This window comes from Erinaceus europaeus, chromosome 1 (genome assembly GCF_950295315.1).
Source record: "Erinaceus europaeus chromosome 1, mEriEur2.1, whole genome shotgun sequence".
NCBI classification, from domain to species: Eukaryota; Metazoa; Chordata; class Mammalia; order Eulipotyphla; family Erinaceidae; genus Erinaceus; species Erinaceus europaeus.
Genome location: NC_080162.1, coordinates 56,940,453 through 56,958,960, shown reverse-complemented (window position 1 = coordinate 56,958,960; position 18,508 = coordinate 56,940,453). Strand labels below are relative to the sequence as shown.

Below are 18,508 nucleotides of genomic sequence, written 5' to 3'. Positions count from 1 at the left end.
ACATGTGTGAAATTTCTTAATTTTCTGCAAAACACGCTTACCCTCAGCCTAGGTCCTTCTCAGAACCTGAAAATAGTCCCCTGCCCTGACCCACCCCCAGTCATTTACTTTGGTGCAATAAACCAAACCCAGTCCAAGTTCTGCTTTGTTTTCTCTTTCTGTTCTTATTTCTCAACTTCTGTCCATGAGTAAGAAGCATATTAAGTAAAATACTCCAGAAAATGTCACTCCCTTTTAAGGACTTTTAACTGCAGCACCACAGACTGTCAATCCATAATCCCTTCCAAAGACAGAAAAGGAGGAGCAAGAGAAGGTTCAGCAAGTACACTCTTACTATTTGTAAAGTCATGGGTTTGATCCCTTTAACCACCTGGGAACACCATACACATCACCAAAAGGAATTTCATGGATGATAGAACAGTGCTTTGATATCTCTCTCTTTCTCCCCTCTCTCCATGTGTCTCTTCCAATACCACCCTCCTCCATGTAGAAATAGAAATTGTGGTTGGGAAGGTTATATAACAGTATCATTCAAGAACAATACCCTGAGTTTTAGTACCCAGCACTGTATTAAAACATACACACACACACACACACACACACACACACACACACACACACACACACACCAAAGGAGACAATAAGTTCTGACTCTTCTACATCTTTGGCTTGAAAAATGAAGTCCTCTAGAAATCACAACAGAATATTTTAGTTGATACTATTTGTTTTTGTTCTGCTGAGTTAGTATGGTCTTGGGGAATCCTAGAAAAAGAAACTAGCTCCCACAAGAAAACTCTTGATATCTTCATTGTTTGGGACAGCTACTGCTACACAACAAACCACCCCACAACTGGGTGACTTTAAACAGCCACCATGTTATCTTGAGTTCAGATAAGGAGTTCTACTTCTGGTCCTTAAGGTTTCTTGTCTATTGAGATAAGAAGGACCCTGGGACAGATGTCAGATGGAGGTTTAGCTGTGGTGCTAATTAGGGTTGGCTTCGCTCCCTTTCTGTGGGCTCATAGGGCTTCACCTCTCCATGTAGTCTCCCTATAAAGTTATGTGTGGCCTTCTTACATATGGTTAAGGCCCTCAAGAACATAAGAGATTTAGGGCAAATGCCACCAGTCATCTTAAAGGCTGAACTTGGAATGCGCAAGCAGCACTCTGCCATTTCCATTGCATAAACAGTGAAGAGTCAGTTAAGATTTCAGGGCTGGGGGGGCATAGATTCTATCTCCCAGTATGGAGAGACACCATGGATTTGTGGCAATCTTTCACTTTCAAGTGTTTATTTAGTATGTATTTAATTTATTTAGTAACTGAAGGGAAATTATTGCTCCCAAGAATTTCTTGGATCTACTGTTGAAGAGAAATTATTTGGAGAACAAGAATGGCTTCCTATATAACAAAAAAGGAGCTAGATGCTCAGCAGTCTCTCACTATGTAATTGGACATCTTTCCTTCAACATATAGACAAAGACAACTGTGATGGTGAGGCTGGTGGCACCCATACAGAATTTTCTCAGACAGCATGCAAACCTGGATGCCATAGCATTATGTGCTTTCAAAAAGATATCACTCCAAAACAGGGTTAAAACAGACACAGGTGCAGATACAAACATCTTAAGAAAAAGATAAGGTCGTGCTTTGTAAGTACCAGACTCTATTTTTTTTTTACTGGTATGGCAAATACTCGAATATTTGTTGATAGAAGATTCAATATATGAACAAGCCAGTTTTAAATAGCCATTCACCCCTCTTTCATAAGTCTATTCAAATCTCAGTTATTATCCCCTGTACCAGGTCTAGAGTCAGTAATTTTTCCCTTACATAGGTGAAATTTAATGCTATTATTTATTATTATTATTATTATTGGATAGAATGATGGTTTACAGTCAACACTAAGTACAGTTGTTGATAAATGTGTAAAATTTCTCATCTTTCTGCAAAACACTCTAGCCCCCAGTGTATTTCTTAAGGTTCTAGTCTAACATTCTGTACATGTAGTTTTTGACAAAGATACCACTTAATGATGACAATTAATTTTCTTCATTATAGGGGCCAAGCAGTTGTGCACATGATTGAGCACAGACCTAACAATGCACAAGGACCCTGGTTCAAGCCCCCAGTCCCCACCAGCAAGAGGGAAGCTTCACTAGTGTTGAAGTAGTGCTGCATATGTCTTTCTCTCCATCTCCTCTTCCCCTCTCACATTCTCTTCTCTCAGATAAATTACTTATAGTTTTAAAAATGTTCCATCATTTCAATAGATCAGTTGGTGTTGAAAACTTGACCTAGAGGGAGTAAGGCGGTAGTGTGGCTGGTAAAGTGCACATGGTGCAGAGCGCAAGGACTGGTGTATGGATTCCGGTTCGAGCCCCTGACTCCCCACAGGCGGTGAAGCAGGTCTGCAGATGTCTATCTTTCTCTCTCCCTCTCTGTCTTCCCCTCCTTTCTCCATTTCTCTCTGTCCTATCCAACAACAACGACATCAATAACTACAACAATAATAACTACAACAACAATAAAAAACAACAACAGCAACAAAAAGAAATAAATTCAAAAAAAAAGAAAGGAAGGAAGGAAGGAAGGAAGGAAGGAAGGAAGGAAGGAAGAAAAAGAAAATTGACCAAAAGACTAATGGAGCCTTACCAGAATGTAAGGTGGACAGAAATCACCAAGACCAGGATTCAGGGCAGAGAGCCAAGTATCAAGATCAAAGATGATCACAAATAAAATATATCACTATCAAGGTCTTTAGTTGTTATCAGACTGAGCCAAAGAAGTAGAAAGTAAGGCCAGTCAGGTTCTATCAGAAATAGCTTCATTATTTAGTAATGAATAAAACTCAGATTTATTGGGTAATCACTATATGTTCAACACTATGATATTTTGCAAACATGGTTACAATTATTCTCTAAGACTTATATCATTATCCATATTTTCCAAGTGAAGAAACTGAAGCCAAATTCTCACAACTATCTAACAGAATCTTTAGTTCTTAAAATCCTCTTGGCTATGGCTTCAAGGTGTGACTTTATGAACGATCCTCATCCTTGCAAGTGGATTTATAGATATTTCTACTTTTCTAAAAGATTAAGAATACCACATCACACTAAAAATACTTTTTTCTCTCCTAACTTTGGCTTTACAGACCTGAAGTTCCAGCAGGGTGTCTGTTCCAATTACTGTTGATGTGTAACAAATGACCCCAACACATAACAATTTAGAGTGGCCATTATTTTTGCAGCATAAGAACTCAGGAAGAATCTGTCTGAGCAGTTCTCTCTTGAGGTCTTTGTGCTATTAAGGTCAGATGTTGTCTGGACTGTGGTCATCTGAGTACTTGACTGGGCTGTATGCCCAGTTTGGCTCATCCCCATGGTTGGCAGTTGATTCTGGCAGTTGCATGGAGCTCAGCTGAAGCTGTCAAACAAAATGCCTAACCATGAACTTCTAACATGGCAGTTGGCTTCTTGCAAAGAGAGTGTCCAGAGGGCACAGATAAAATACCTGACCTTTTTCACCACTACATCCATTACATCCATTAGATCCTAATGATAGTGTAAAGAGAAATCTACTCTCAAAAGAAGCTTGAGGGAGGTATACTTTGTCACACTGCACTGTTGGGTAGTTGCCATCTCCCCCTGGCTTCTGCTTAACCATATGCCTATATAGGGATTTTACTGATCCAAAGGTTTGGTCTATTTACATAAATCACTTTTACATAAAGCACTCCAGGGCATTGGTGGTTCAGTTATAGGATTCTCGCCTGTTCCGCCCCCTCCTTGTCACACTCTGATTTTCACCAGTCACTTTTCTCTCCACCCTCTCTATATCACATCCTGTTTCCACCCTACTTGGAGAGTATAAAAACAGCTGCTCTTCTGATTAAAGACACTTGGAAATTGCTTTCCGGCTCCGAGAGTTCCAGAGTGTATCTCCTGCGGAAGTTGGTGCAGCACGCGTTCCTGATCCCTCTCCCACACAGCAGCCTAGATCAGCTCCAGTTGAGTTCTCTCCAACCCAGAGAGCACCGGCTCGGGAAGAAGTACCCTCAGGCTATCCCGGCATCACTCAGGTTACTAGAGTTAACACATTTTAGTGACAATTTTTTTTTTGGTACATTTACAATATCAGATTGATGCCAAATTTGTTGTGGATTAATTTCCACAAGATAGCTTACAGGACATTTTTGGGGGCCCTCCAAAAATGTCCTGTATAGAGAATTTGTATTTTAACTTAGGAGATGATGAATTGTCACATTGAATATTTAGAGTTTTACCTTAAACACTCAGTTACTTAAATGAATTGATTTTACCTCTTCTCGTAAAAATGTAACTTCGAAGTTACGATTTAACTGTCAAGTTAATGTTTACCAAACTTGAAACACGCATATTAAACATATAGTTTATAACACACAGGAGGAGAAAAACTTGTAAATAAGATATATCATTTCAAATGTGAATTTAGAACTACTGTCATAGTTGAACCATCTTTACTCACACAGTTTAAGACTAAACATTTCATATTGATATCAAGACTTAAAAAAGAAATCAAAAGGGGGAATGAACAATTTTTGGACTGTTTCTGGACGTCTCCAGAAACCATGGCTGCGTCCAGCCGTTTGATATAAAGTCAGTTAACTTTCAGAGTACTCTGAGCACAATGGGTCATACAAAAATTTTGGTCACTCAACTCACTCAATTTTTTTTTTTTCACTCACTCACTCACAAAACACAACTGGCCAGTCATAGCATAAGACATTCATTCGGGGGGGGGGGGAGAGTTCTGTGAATCAGATTTTTTTTTTTTTTTGATTCTGCCATGCTGTATTATGGATCCTGGGGTGCATCCTGTAGCCAGTCCTCTTGCAGCCAGTCTTCTTGCAGTGTTTCTTGTTCTTCAGGGATATCAGCACCATCATGTGGGTATTGCCGGACATGGCGGGCAGGAACCCAAACAGGCTTGGAGTAATTTTGTGGAAAAATACATGCGAAACCCCTCCCCATAGTCAACAGGGGGTCAGGTCCTTTCCAAATTTTATCAAGTGGGTCTTTCCATTTGACTTTAATAGCTGGGAGGGTGGGTGGTGTTTGCCAATGAAGAATTATAGGAGGTTGGTCGGAGTTTTTGTAAATATTAAAGAGATTTAATGTAGTTAAGGATTTTGCCAGCTGGATATTAGGGGGGTAAATTTCCCCTTTTTCTTTATTTAATTGAGCCTTAAGAGTTTGATGGGCCCTCTCAACAATGCCTTGTCCCTGTGGATTATACGGAATGCCTGTAGTATGAGTAATGTTCCAGAGGGAACAAAAATCTTTAAACTGTTTGCTGGTAAAAGCAGGTCCATTATCCGTTTTAAGTTGAAGAGGTAAGCCCATTACAGCAAAACAGGAGAGCATATGGCTTATAAGCTTTTTTGAGTTTTCTCCAGTTTGAGCTGTAGCCCACATAAACTTAGAGAAGGTATCAATTGAGATGAACACATATTTTTGTTTGCCAAAGTTAGGTATGTGGGTAACATCAATTTGCCAAAGAGCGTTGGCTTTTAAACCTCGAGGATTAACCCCTAGAGTCTGAATAGCAGGTGTTTTGATTAGACCTGCACAGGAGGAACATGTAGCAAGAATACGTTTTAACTGTGGCAGAGGAATATCAGGAAATCGAGCTCGAAGACCTTTAAGATTAACATGGGTTAGGGAATGAAAGTCAGCAGGATTAGAGACAGAGGCTAGGAGAATTCCTGTGGAGGCAAGGCGGTCAGCTGCAGCATTCCCTTCGGACAGGGGACCAGGAAGAGGGCTGTGGGAACGTAGGTGCTGAACATACAGTGGATGGGTTCGAGAACAGAGCATAGAGGCAATTTGAATTAAAAGAGGAGAAAGTGGGTTGTCATCAATTCTTACATAAGATCGAGCAAGCCATGGAAGTAAGTTAACAGTATACACACTGTCAGAAAAAAGGTTGAAGGATTCTGGTACAGCTTTTAATGCAAGGAAAACAGCATAAAGTTCTTTGTACTGAGGGGAATTATCAGGAAGTTCAGTAAAGAGAGGTTTGGGGTATTGCTGGTCTGGATAATATTTAAGGGCAGCAGCTCCCTTTTTTCCACCATCAGTGAACACTGTAGGAGCAGAGGGGATGGGATCTCGAGAGAAAAGTTTAGGTACTAGTAGAGGCAACAGAGGTAAAGAAGCTATCAAATTATTAGAGGGAAAATGATTATCTAATTGTCCTGGAAAACCCATTAAACTTATGGCAAAACGAGAATGGTGGCGTATGAGCCATTCTGTATCAGTGAGAGAAAAGGGAAGAATGATTGAATCTGGTTCCCTTCCTAAGACCTGAACTGATCTGTTTCTTCCTTGGCGAACCATAAATGCTAAGGCATCAATCTCGGTAAGGAGTCTTGGAGCTCCGCCTACTGGCGTATGAAGCCATTCGAGAACGCCATGTTTCTGCCACAATGCCCCCACTACCGTGGGGGTGGAGTTAAAGATTAGAAGATTTACTGGAGAGGAGGGGGAGAATCGAACGAGGTGCATGTCCTGGAGAGCCTGGTTAACTTTTTCCATAGCCAAGGATGCTTCGGGGGTTAACATACGCTTTGAGGAGGGCTGTTTGTTTCCTTTTAACAGATCGAACAGTGGTTGCAGGCAGCTCGTAGGCAGATAAAGATACTGCCTAAGCCAATTCAAATTTCCAAGAAAACTTTGTAAAGAAGCAAGAGTGAGATTAGAAGGAAAAGTAACACAAGGTTTTAAAGGCCGAATCTGCGTTAGGGAAATCTCTGAGCCTAAGAAAGATATTGGAGGGATTAGCTGTATCTTCTCAGGAGCTACATTAAGTCCACTTCTCTTTAAGGCAGGGATTAGAAAATCACGTAGGGCGGAGAGATCTGTATCTAATTCTCCCCATATTAACACGTCATCCATATAATGAAAAACCTTAAGGCCCTTATGAATATATGGAAAAAGGGCAGATTTAACAACCTCTTGACAAATAGTAGGACTATTAGCCATGCCCTGGGGCAGTACCACCCATTCAAATCTATCGGCAGGGCTGGCATTATTAATAGAAGGAACAGAGAAAGCAAAACGTTTACAATCTTGTGGGTGTAAGGGAATAGAGAAAAAACAATCCTGTATATCAATAGCTATGATTGGAATTCCTGTGGGAATTGCGGAAGCAAGAGGCAAACCCCTTTGGGGGGAGCCCCAAACCTGCATGGTTTTATTAACTGCATGAAGATCTTGGAGGAGGCGCCATTTTCCTGAGCGCTTTTTAATTACAAAGACTGGAGTATTCCATGGGCTCCGAGAATGACGAATGTGTCCCAACGATAACTGCTCTTGGACGAGTTTTTTTAAAATTTCTAGCTTCTCCCTAGGCAAAGGCCACTGTTCCACCCAGACAGGCTCATTAGAAAGCCAATCTAAGCGGGGAGTTCTGTTACGCACAGTGGCAGTTAGTATTGGGGGTGCTGGTTGGGTCTAGCAGTCTCACAGGAGTGAGTGTGGTGTCCTGCAGAGGTGTCTGAGGATATCACTACATCTAAAGATTCCAGCAAGTCTCTTCCCAATAAATTGGTGCTTATATCAGCTATTAAAGGCTGAAAGCGTCCGGTAGTCCCTTCTGGATCTTCCCACACAAGGGAATCTCGTGTGCGGAATGCCTGAGTCAATCCTCCAACACCATGTAAGCGTGGTCCTGGGAGGAGTTCCCAACTCTGGGGAACCTCTGCTTGTCTTAATATTGTCTTATCTGCTCCCGTGTCAATCAAACACTTAAAAGGAATATTACCAATCTTTACTGTCATAGTTGGGTGACCCCTTTCTAAAACAGGGGTGGTCCATAAAATCTCAGGCTCTGAATTCGAGCTGTTCTCTTGCTCCAGCCGGTTATTTCTATGCTGGAAGTTCCCACATACCACGGGTTCCTCCTTCTGCTCACCCTCTGTTATTGTTACTTGGCGTGGTGGGTATAGCGACGGATTGGGTCCCAAGCTGGGCTTCTGTTTGTGGAAGAAGGGCACAGCACCAAGCGGGCGACCTGCTTCCTTCCCTCTTGGGGGCGGGGCTAAGGGAAGCCCCATACCTAGTTTAAATCCCTGTTTACATTTGGCAGAGGCGTGCCGTTCCTATGGAACCTTGACCAACAATCTCTCCTCCAGTGAAATCCTTTCTGGCATCTGGGACAAGGCATTCGTGGTCTCTGATTCCCTGTCTGGAGGCGGGGTTGCCCTGATTGGAGGCGGGGTTGCCCTGACTGGAGGTGGGGTCGCCCTGACTGGAGGCGGGGTCGCGGTCTATTTTCTGGACATTGGTTACGCCAATGCCCTCGGCGACCGCACTGAAAGCAAGCTCTTTTTTGCTTATGTAAGGTAGCTGCATAGGCCTGTAACATAGGTCCTTGAAAAGAGCTTGATCTGAGATCCTGTGTAGCTAGAATCCAAGTATCTGGGTGTTCATTTTTAAGAGTGATACAGGCCTGTCGAAAATGCGGAAGCATTCCATCCCAGACTATGGATCGCAGAAGGAGAAAACGAGCGTCAGGATTATAAATCTTCCTTTCCAAACTCGACTGGACCCTGGCAATGAATTTAGCGAGGGATTCATCAGGTTCTTGTTGCAGGGAGAGAATGGGGGCTGAGGCTGCTCCCATGGGTGGTGTTAATCGCTCCCATGCTTTTAATGCACACAGGCGTACTTGATCAAAATACCCCGCTGGAAACTTGGCTTCCGCCTGTTGAATCCCTGTTTCTAATTGACCTGTTCCAAACAATGCATCAAAATTACCCTCTGGCTGATTTTGAATATTTTTCCGCGATTGTTGTAAACATTCATCGCGAAAGAATGCCTCCCATTGCAGGAAGAGGGGGCCTGGGAGCGTAGCACGAGTCACATCTCTCCAATCTTGAGGGGTATTAAGGTTCTGAAGCAGGCCTTGTAAAATGGACCTGGTCCATGGGGCATGAACACCGTCATCTTTGATAGCCTGGCGTAGTTCCTTCAGGTCTGTGGCGGAATATGGATACCAGGCCTGAGGTTTTTGTCTATTGGGGGCAACATTGACCGGAAATGTGTGGACTTCCTCTGATAAGTGTGTAGTGGTAGGAGGAGTCACTGAAGTGGAAGCTTCTGGACAAGTGGCCGAAGAAGTGGTTTTGGAGGCTACAGGAGAATTCGGACATGTGTCTATCAAAACAGGGTGGGGTGAAGAAGCAGCCGTGGAGGCAGCAGGAGGTTCTGGACACGTGTCTGCCAAAATGGGGGTGGCCGAAGAAGTGGCTGTGGAGTCCAAAGGAGAATTCGGACACGTGTCTGCCAAAATAGGGGCCTCAGGGCAAGATGCCAAAATAGGGGCCTCAGGGCAAGATGCAGAGGAATTAGGGTGGGTCAAGATCACAACAGGCCTTTGCTTCTTCTTGTTTTTAAGGTGCTGGTTAAGTTCTATGATTACTTCCTTTATCTCTTGGACCTCAGCCTCTAGTTTCTTAAGCCTTTTGAGAGGTTGCCCTATATATCCCTTAAAAGCTGCTATGATGATCAACAGGATATAAGGTGAAGCCCCGAGAAAAATGTCCCAGATATATAAAAATTGTATACTGGAAAAAGAATGCAGGATTTGGAAAAGATTTTCCATGGTGGAAAGATCTCCGGAAAACAATAAAAAAGAAAAAAAATCACAGTGCCTTAACACAATATTACAGATACCCAAAAGGTGTGTACTTATCTAAGATGTCTTCTTGTAAATCTGCTGCTTACGGGTCCCTGTTCCGGGCGCCAGATGCCGGGATAGCCTGAGGGTACTTCTTCCCGAGCCGGTGCTCTCTGGGTTGGAGAGAACTCAACTGGAGCTGATCTAGGCTGCTGTGTGGGAGAGGGATCAGGAACGCGTGCTGCACCAACTTCCGCAGGAGATACACTCTGGAACTCTCGGAGCCGGAAAGCAATTTCCAAGTGTCTTTAATCAGAAGAGCAGCTGTTTTTATACTCTCCAAGTAGGGTGGAAACAGGATGTGATATAGAGAGGGTGGAGAGAAAAGTGACTGGTGAAAATCAGAGTGTGACAAGGAGGGGGCGGAACAGGCGAGAATCCTATAACTGAACCACCAATGCCCTGGAGTGCTTTATGTAAAAGTGATTTATGTAAATAGACCAAACCTTTGGATCAGTAAAATCCCTATATAGGCATATGGTTAAGCAGAAGCCAGGGGGAGATGGCAACTACCCAACACTGCACAGCATATCAGACAGGAAATGTTTATTTTAAAGTTTACTCCTCATCAATATACAGGTATTGTTGGGTAGGTAGTGGTGCAAAAGCCTAACTCTGTTAGGACAATAGAAGGGACCAAAATGTCTTAAGATGCCACATCTTGACCAAACTCTTTTTTTTTTTTTGAAAGAGCTTTTAGTTTTACATTTGGTGGAGGATTTTTAATCTTCTTTTTTACTGATTTAATAATTATTGACAATATTGTAGGATAAGAGGGGTACAATTCCATATAATTCCCACCACCAGAGTTCTGTATCCCATCCCTCCATTGGAAGCTTCTCTATTCTTTATTCCTCTGGGAATATGAACCCAATATCTGGCTTCTGTAATTGCTGCTCCCCTGGACATGGGAGTTAACACGTTGATCCATACTCCCAGTCTGTTTCTATCTTTCTCTGGTAGGGCAGGACTCTGGAAAAGTGGGGTTCCAAGACACATTGTTGAGGTTGTCTGCACAGGGAAGTCAGGTTGATATCATGGTAGCATCTGCAATTTAGTGGTTGCAAAGCTTTAAGATATAAAGCAGAACAAATTGTTTAATAATCAGAAGCCTAAGGTAAAAATAAAGCAAATGAGATTTGGGGTCTCCATTTTGGAAAAAGTTAGTAAGTCCATTTTAGGTATATTCCAAGGGGCCATGAGTTTGCTAATTTTTGCCTGAGCTTGACAACAAACATGCAGGTGGACTAAAGGTATTGTCTGGAGAGATGGTGTCAGAGTTCAAAATAGGGACTAGAAATCTGGATCAAGGAAGAGAGTAGCTCCCAAATATGGGATAAGTATATAAATACTGTTAACTGTACACCCCATCTATCTGATTTGGACCCATGTCTATTCATACTCACCACAAGAACCTCTGTAACCTCTTCATCCTTGTAGGTCTGAGCTCGCATTCCATGGTCATAGCTAGAACATTCTAGTTTTCTCTAGTTTTCATTCATTGCAGGATCTGTCTTCCTTGAGTGGCAGAGTATGTTGACTCAGCCTCCCTTTGGAGAGTGGAGCAGTCCCTACCATTGTTGTCCACATTGAGGGCAAGGTCCTGTAGAGGCCCACAAGGGGATTTATGATGTTGTTCCTGATAGAGATGACTAGTTGTTGTTTTCGATGGGTTATGTTGTTTTCGCCGGGCTGGCTTCACAGGCGGGTAACAGATGACCAGGGACTCATGGTTGAGCTGTAGGCAGTATCTCTTTATTCATGCAGGACGCAGCACAATCTAAGACGAGCTAAGCTAAACTCAAGGTACAGTACTGTAAAACTCACAATACTGTCTTTATATATACTTGCCAAGTAAGGTGGAAACAGGATGTGACATAGAGAGGGTGGAGAGAAAAGTGACTGGTGAAAATCAGAGTGTGACAAAGAGGGGGCAGATTAGGCGAGAATCCTATCACTGAACCACAAATGCCCTGGAGGGAGGGTGGAACTTGTTAACAGTGGTTATGTAAATAGAATGAAGTGGTTATGTAAATAGAATAGTGTTAAGCAGGGGGGATTTAAACCAAATGAAACAGAAAGGGTCTCATGCATACCAACAACTAGTGATGGTGGAGAGGTCTGTTAAGAGTTCTAGGCCCATCATATGTATATGAGAATCCAAGGATCCCCTGATGATGGGGTGCCCTGGTAATAATAATAAAAGAAAAACCATCATAAGAGTGTGCAGTTCTCTTGCCCTTATCCAGCTTTTCTAGTCCTTACTTTACCTCACACTGTTGTGATTGAGGGAAGTGAAATAAGAAGTAGGTGAGGAGAGTATCTAGGTGTAAGTAGAAACCATTTGATTAAGGTCTTATTTAGGTCTTTCTACTTGTTTGCTACACTTAGTGATTGACCAAACTCTTAACAACTTAGTCAGCACTTATGTACATGGAATATCTTGTCAATTGCCTGAAGGACCCAGAAACTTCAGAACTTACTGAGAAAGACTGCTGGGCTAGCTTTTCTTAAAAGATTCAGACTGAAAAGAGAACATTAATGGTTTATAAACAAAAATGTAGCTACATATTTGCTGCATTGAATTATGATTGACTGGTGATGAGTTGGTCCCCCACAGACCGTGAGTCACAGGTAGCTTTATAGCTTAGGTTCAGATCTAAATCATCTGTGTTTTTCTAGGATCTACATAGTACCTGGCATTCATTGCTGAAAATAAACTAAGTGAAGATTAAAAATGAAAACATTAATAATACAGAGTTGAAAAGGAAGGAAACTCATTAGATGATGTAGTCAGTACATTCCACCTCCAAAGATAATAAGATACACAAAGATATTAGTATGTTATTTAATTGTTGTTTTCATACTTTTTTATTCACTGTGATACTTGCTGAATCATATCTGTTGTCCTTCACAGTTTTACCAAATAATATTTTATTTCCCAAACCAAAGTCTGTGTCTGCTCTAACTTCACTCTTAGTTTTCTCCTTAACCTAATTAAAGATACTTTATTTTAGTAAAACTGAATTTATCTTGCTTTTAATTCTGATTTCCTTCTGGTATCAAATTATCTCTTGGCTTTATTATTTTTCCTTCACAGAGAATATACTATAATTTCTCCGTAAATTTCTTAAATTAATTATATTATCACAATACATAGTCATGGCTTGACATTTGACTTCCTGTTAGAAAATAAACATCATGTGTGTATATATGTGTGTTTTCTTGTTTGTATGTTACAAAATGATTTTCTCAGTGATGAGCTTACAAAACGTAACCAACATCAACGTGTGTGTGTGTGTGTGTGTGTGTGTGTGTGTGTGTGTGTGTGTTTATTTTAACACAACAGTCTAAAACCAAAACCAAGTAGAATTTATTTTTTAGTTTCTATGTTTCTACATTATCTACATAAGGCTAGTGACATGGTAAAGATGGTGCTAATAATGATACGTATAATTTATCAAGTGTTTGCCACAAAATAAATACTTTCAAAGAATTGACTCTAAGCCTGAAGACTGCTTTACAAGTTAAATATCCCCATTTCAAAGACTTGACCAGAGTCACAGCATCACTCGGCCAGCATCACTCGGCCAGAGTCAATGTTTGTTTGCTGGGAAACAAAACAACAGAATCTCATATTCTGTGCTCATACCCAACTCCACCTCACTGTCTAAATGAACCAGGCTGGAAATTATTCATGTAAACATCCTCTGTGTGGAAGAGGGGGGAGAGGGGGAGAGGAGAATGGAGGAGAATGGGGGGGGGGGAGAAAAGGTGGGGAGGAAGGAAGGTAGGAAGAGTGTTCCTTTATTGTTGGGTAAAAGCTATAACTGTGACCCAGGCTTCCTAGGAACCATGGTAAAGATACCAGCTATGGGGAAGATTCAATGATACCTACCTCTGGCTTTTAAATATTGCCAACCCAGTGGAGTTATTAAATACCATTGGGTTATACCATCCCCTCACCCCATGGCAAAGAAAGTAGGTAAAGAGAGATCAAGAATCTTGCCTAAAGTCACACAGTCAGTAACAACGGAGGTTGAAACAGAAATAGAAAGTAGAGGTTGAAATAGAAGACTCTGATTCCAAACCTGTACTCATAGACATTATGCTACATGGTGTGGGAACTTGATGGGGTTCTCAGAAGACTTGATGCTCTGATCTAATGACTCCAAAATTATATTCTCTGAAGACCTGGATGAGAGATTTTCAATTTTCCCTTGGGGTTCCATGATAGTTTCTGAGGTTCCCATGTCTGTTGGAGCCTCACAGTATCCACAGTAAGCTAACACACACAGGATATGCTACATCCAAAAGAAATAATAGGGTCACCACTGGGAAATTCAAGGTGTCAGGATTTCTGGAAACCCATAGTTTGGAGAGAAAAAATCCAGCTCCCGTCAAAGATACCTCTCACAAAACCACTTTCCCTTGGCCTAATGGCTTTTCTTTCCAAGCCATGTTCTTCTTATAATTTCCATGCCAAAAAAAATGTTCTCCTAATTCATTGCGGTCTGTGCCCTATTAAATAATAATCACTTTTCCTTCCAGGGCCAGTTTTCATTCAGAAGAAATGCCAGCTGGTGCTTTAGAAATGTCAAGATTTCCACAAATCTCTCTTCAATCACTGCTTTGATGGGCTATCTATCTCAAAGCCACTAAGCCCCTTAGTACTGACATTTTTGTCAGCTATCCTGGAGGCCCAGCTATAATTGGTTTCACTCCTATGATGCATCTATTTGCAGCTGTTGCCCTATTTGGGTAGTGAAGCCCACCTTCACAGAGGAATAGGAATGCCAGATGTAAGCCTCAGGCCCAGGCGTTAACCCCCATCTAAGTCTCCAGGACCTACAAGGAGGCTGGTTGCTTGAGCAGCTTTCCTGAGGAAATAGATTAACCCGAGCTATTATCTTTTCACAGGGATTGACTATCTTCACCCAGACCTGGCTTCAAACTATGTAAGTACAAGATGGCCTGCATGGGGGAATGCTTGTGTCTTCCGTGTGTTGACATCTCTTGTGATGAGGAACACATAATACATTTGAGCATATGCACATACACACATGCATGCATGCAAGGATATCTGTGAGAACATAGGAACATGTATGTCCATATATACATACTAGAAGTGTTCACCTTGTTGGAGCCACAGCTCAAGTCAAAGGCAAATGAGTAAGGTGTGGGACCACAAAACAGTGCCAAGAAAAATGGTGCAGGGAATGCTGTACTGAAAGACTTGGAAAAGCTTAAACGTAACCCTGGTTGAAGAAATTGAATTAAAGGGTGGGAATGAGTCAATTAGTTTCTTACTGCATAAAACAGATGGCAAAGGGCCAAAAATTGTAGCAACTCACATTGCAACAATAGCTTTATGAAAGCAAGAATATCATGTTTTACAATTCCTTTCATGTTTATAACCACTTCACACTGACTTTCCCCCACAACATTGAGTACAAGAGACTGGCCTAGGCATCCTTGTCTCTCCACCCAACCCAGGTGTTTTCATGACAAAAATATCCCTAGTGCCAGTTGCCAGATAAAAAAGAGATAGCAACTCAAATGGTGGAGGGGAGGTTCTCCGGGGCTCTGAAGAACTGTAGGTTCAATGCTAATTCACAGTGTGGCTCATCTGCCAAACTTACTAATCTGAAATTGCAAAGTGAAACATATAAATTGGGTAGGGCCAGATCCTCTCACATCTGTAATACCACAGTATAACTGAAGAATGCTATGGTGTCTATGGCTGCTGCCATCCTCCTTTTTTCTGTTGATCTCCTTCCCCCATTTTTTTCTAATTAAAACAATGTGCTAATTACATATGGAAAACTTGGAAAAGTGCCAAAGAGACGCAAATTTAGCCAGATCATCATTCCTAATATTATAACATCTTTTGGGCTTTCATTTCCATGTATGTATTTTATATTATTAAATATTCTTCAAAACATGATTGATTAAGAGGGCTATATAATATTGTCTTATGCTGTCTATAATTTGCCTAGACTTTTCAATCCCCAGTTGTTGAATAGCTAGGTTATTTCAAAAGTGTGTCTCATCCTAGGAGGGAGAGTGGCAGACAGTGGTAAAGAGAGTAAAAACAAATAAGCCACCAAGGAGAGCTCAAAAAAAAAATTATAGAGGGAATGACAACTTGAAAGCCACATTAAATAGCTTTTCAAGTATTTCAGATTCTCCCTCTGAGATAAGGTGGCCAAGTTGTTCAACAGTTTCTTCCAAAAAATTTTCTCCCAGTGTATGACAACTGCAAGAGGAAGGTTTTAGTTCAGTTGAAGAAACAACTGTCTAGTGATTAGGGCTTTAAAAAAAAAAAAAGAAAGGAAATAACTATGGGTTCTCTCTATCTGGAAATGTTCATGAGAAGTTCTGATGGCTACTGGAAAAAATGTTTTTGAAAGAGGTGACATCAACACAAGACTTAAACTAGATGACATCTGTGAATTGAAGAGAAAATGTGAGTTCTGTACAAAACTATACATTTGACAACTCCAATCCAGGGGAATACCCTAATCTTCAATATTTATGAAACACCTGAAAATTTATAAAATGAAAATTACCAATGTCTTTTGTAAAAAGGTCTTCAGCAAAGAAAACTTGAATGTGTGCATAGTTGAGAGTCACAACTATGAAGCTATTTTGGAGCTACTAAAAAATTACTATCTTTGTTTCTTTAACTTAAAAATGTATATTATAATTAACAAAATTATGGCCAGTGGAGTAGACCTTTTCGGGAGAGCAATGAAATCAGTAGATAGTGATAAGCTTGGAATTTTTTAAGCAAAAAAAAAAAAAAAGTGCAGTTTTACATTTAACCATTGATATGATAGTAGCCTTTCTAGTGAAATATGCTTTGAGGAGGTCTGTGTTTGGGCTTCCTCAAAAGCAGGATTTGAGACAAGGGTTAGAGTTCATGTAGTTTATTTTGGAAGTGATTCCAGCTGGAAAGAATTGGTGGGGGGTGACACAAAGGAAGGAGGCAGCCAATAAATGGTGCATTTCAAACAAACTACCTTGGTAAGCGGCCAGAGCCCAATTATACTGGGAGTCCTGAAGGAGGTGAAGAATATGTGCACCGGTTACTCCACCTGAGAGGAGATACTCAGGGAAGCTGGGGTGTTTATATATAAGTTCTTGTAGCATTTGGTGGAGGGTTGGCTCCAGGACATGTGAACATTCAATACCTCCTGCCTTAAAGAAAGCTCGTAGCAAAGAGATGTAAGTTCAGGTTGCTAGCGCTCTCTGTGACCTGACAGTGACAGGGCAAGGGCATATGATTCTGTTTAGGAAAATCAAATCAACTGTAGAAAGAACCACAGAGAAGAAGAGAAGCTCGGGAATATATAAAAGGTTGTTATTCGCTACCAGAGCTTTGAACCTGCACAACTCCATTCTTAGTGGACTCTTTTTATTTTCTTTTTTTTAAATATATTTTTATTTAAATGAGAGGAGAGAGAGAGAGAGAGAGAGCGAGCCAAAGCATTGCTCAGCTCTGGTTTATGGTGGGGCTAGAGACTGAACCTACGGCCTCAGAGTCTCAGGCATAAGAGTCTCTTTGCATGACCATTAAGCTGTGTCCCCAGTCCTACTCTTTTTTATTTTCTTATTAAGATAAATGAAAAGGGCATAGTGGTGGCACACATGGGTGAACACACACTTTACCATGCTCAAGGACCCAGGTTTGAATTCCCCAAGCCCCCCCCCACTACTGGGCACTCTCTTCCCAAGCAGTAAAACAGGTTTGCGGTATTTCTCCTTCTCCCTGTCTATTTCTCCATCCTCTCTCAATTTCTCTCTGACCTATCAAATAAAGTAGAGAGGGGGGAAAAAAAGATAGAAGCAAGAGGCAAAAGATAGAAAAAAGAGACAGAGACAGAAAACAGAAACACCACCTCTTGTGGCACTTTCCTTTTGCATAATGCTCCCATGGGGAGCCCAAGTGCTCTAATGCAGGTCCTTGTACATGCTGACCATCTACCAGGTGGGCTATCTCCTGTCCTTTCATTAAAGTTTTACATGAACAGAAATTTGAGGTATTAAGCAAATTCCTTTCTACTGATTATTTTTCAGAAGGTATAAGAACTGGATCAAAGTGTCTTGGTCAAATAAGACAAAAAAAATGTATTGTCAAATCAGGCAGAATATTTCCCAGATCAGAATTATCTCACATCTTTCTTGTCCACAGCTTAAATGGAAATCATTGTAGTATGCTGATAGTCCAGTTTTCTCTGTATTTAAATTGAGAATTAAAATCCTTTGAAAACTGCAAATCAATATATAAATGTAAGTCATTAGTGCTAATTTAATTCAACAATTCTACATTGAATCTGTTGAGTGTTCAGGCAAAGGAAAATAATAGCCTCTTTTATTATTACTCTATTGTTCTGCTATTGAATTTATTCTGAGGGATCCAGTCCTACTATTGAGTACTCACTATTCCAGATAACTATAATTATCTTTTCTCCTTCCCAGTAGCAAAAACATAAATTAAGGACTGACCAGGAAACTTTCTAAAACTTTTACTAGTGATTTAAATTATAAGATAACAGGGGTATAATTCTACACCTTTCCCACCATCAGAGTTCTGTGTTCCCATACCCTCCACTGGAAACTGACTTAGTTCTTCCAAGATTACATATATGGGTGGACTGTTATTTCTGTAACTATCTATCTGTATTTATATATAATTGCTCTTTTTTTTCCTTTGGTCCTGCCTTTTCTTCCTGTCTAAGTCATGCCTACTTCCTTCTAGTATCCTTCTCTTATTTCA

The 18,508-nt window shown here is 41.0% G+C and overlaps 1 protein-coding gene across 1 annotated transcript in view; it reads left to right on the top strand.

Annotated features, from left to right (window-relative positions):
- PCSK2 (proprotein convertase subtilisin/kexin type 2) overlaps positions 1-18,508 on the top strand; it is a 266,200-nt gene that overhangs the window by 131,576 nt on the left and 116,116 nt on the right. Inside the window, exon 5 of the mRNA XM_007525724.3 lies at positions 14,647-14,684. Within this exon, the coding sequence (XP_007525786.1) occupies positions 14,647-14,684 (38 nt within the window). The remainder of the gene's footprint in view (positions 1-14,646; positions 14,685-18,508) is intronic.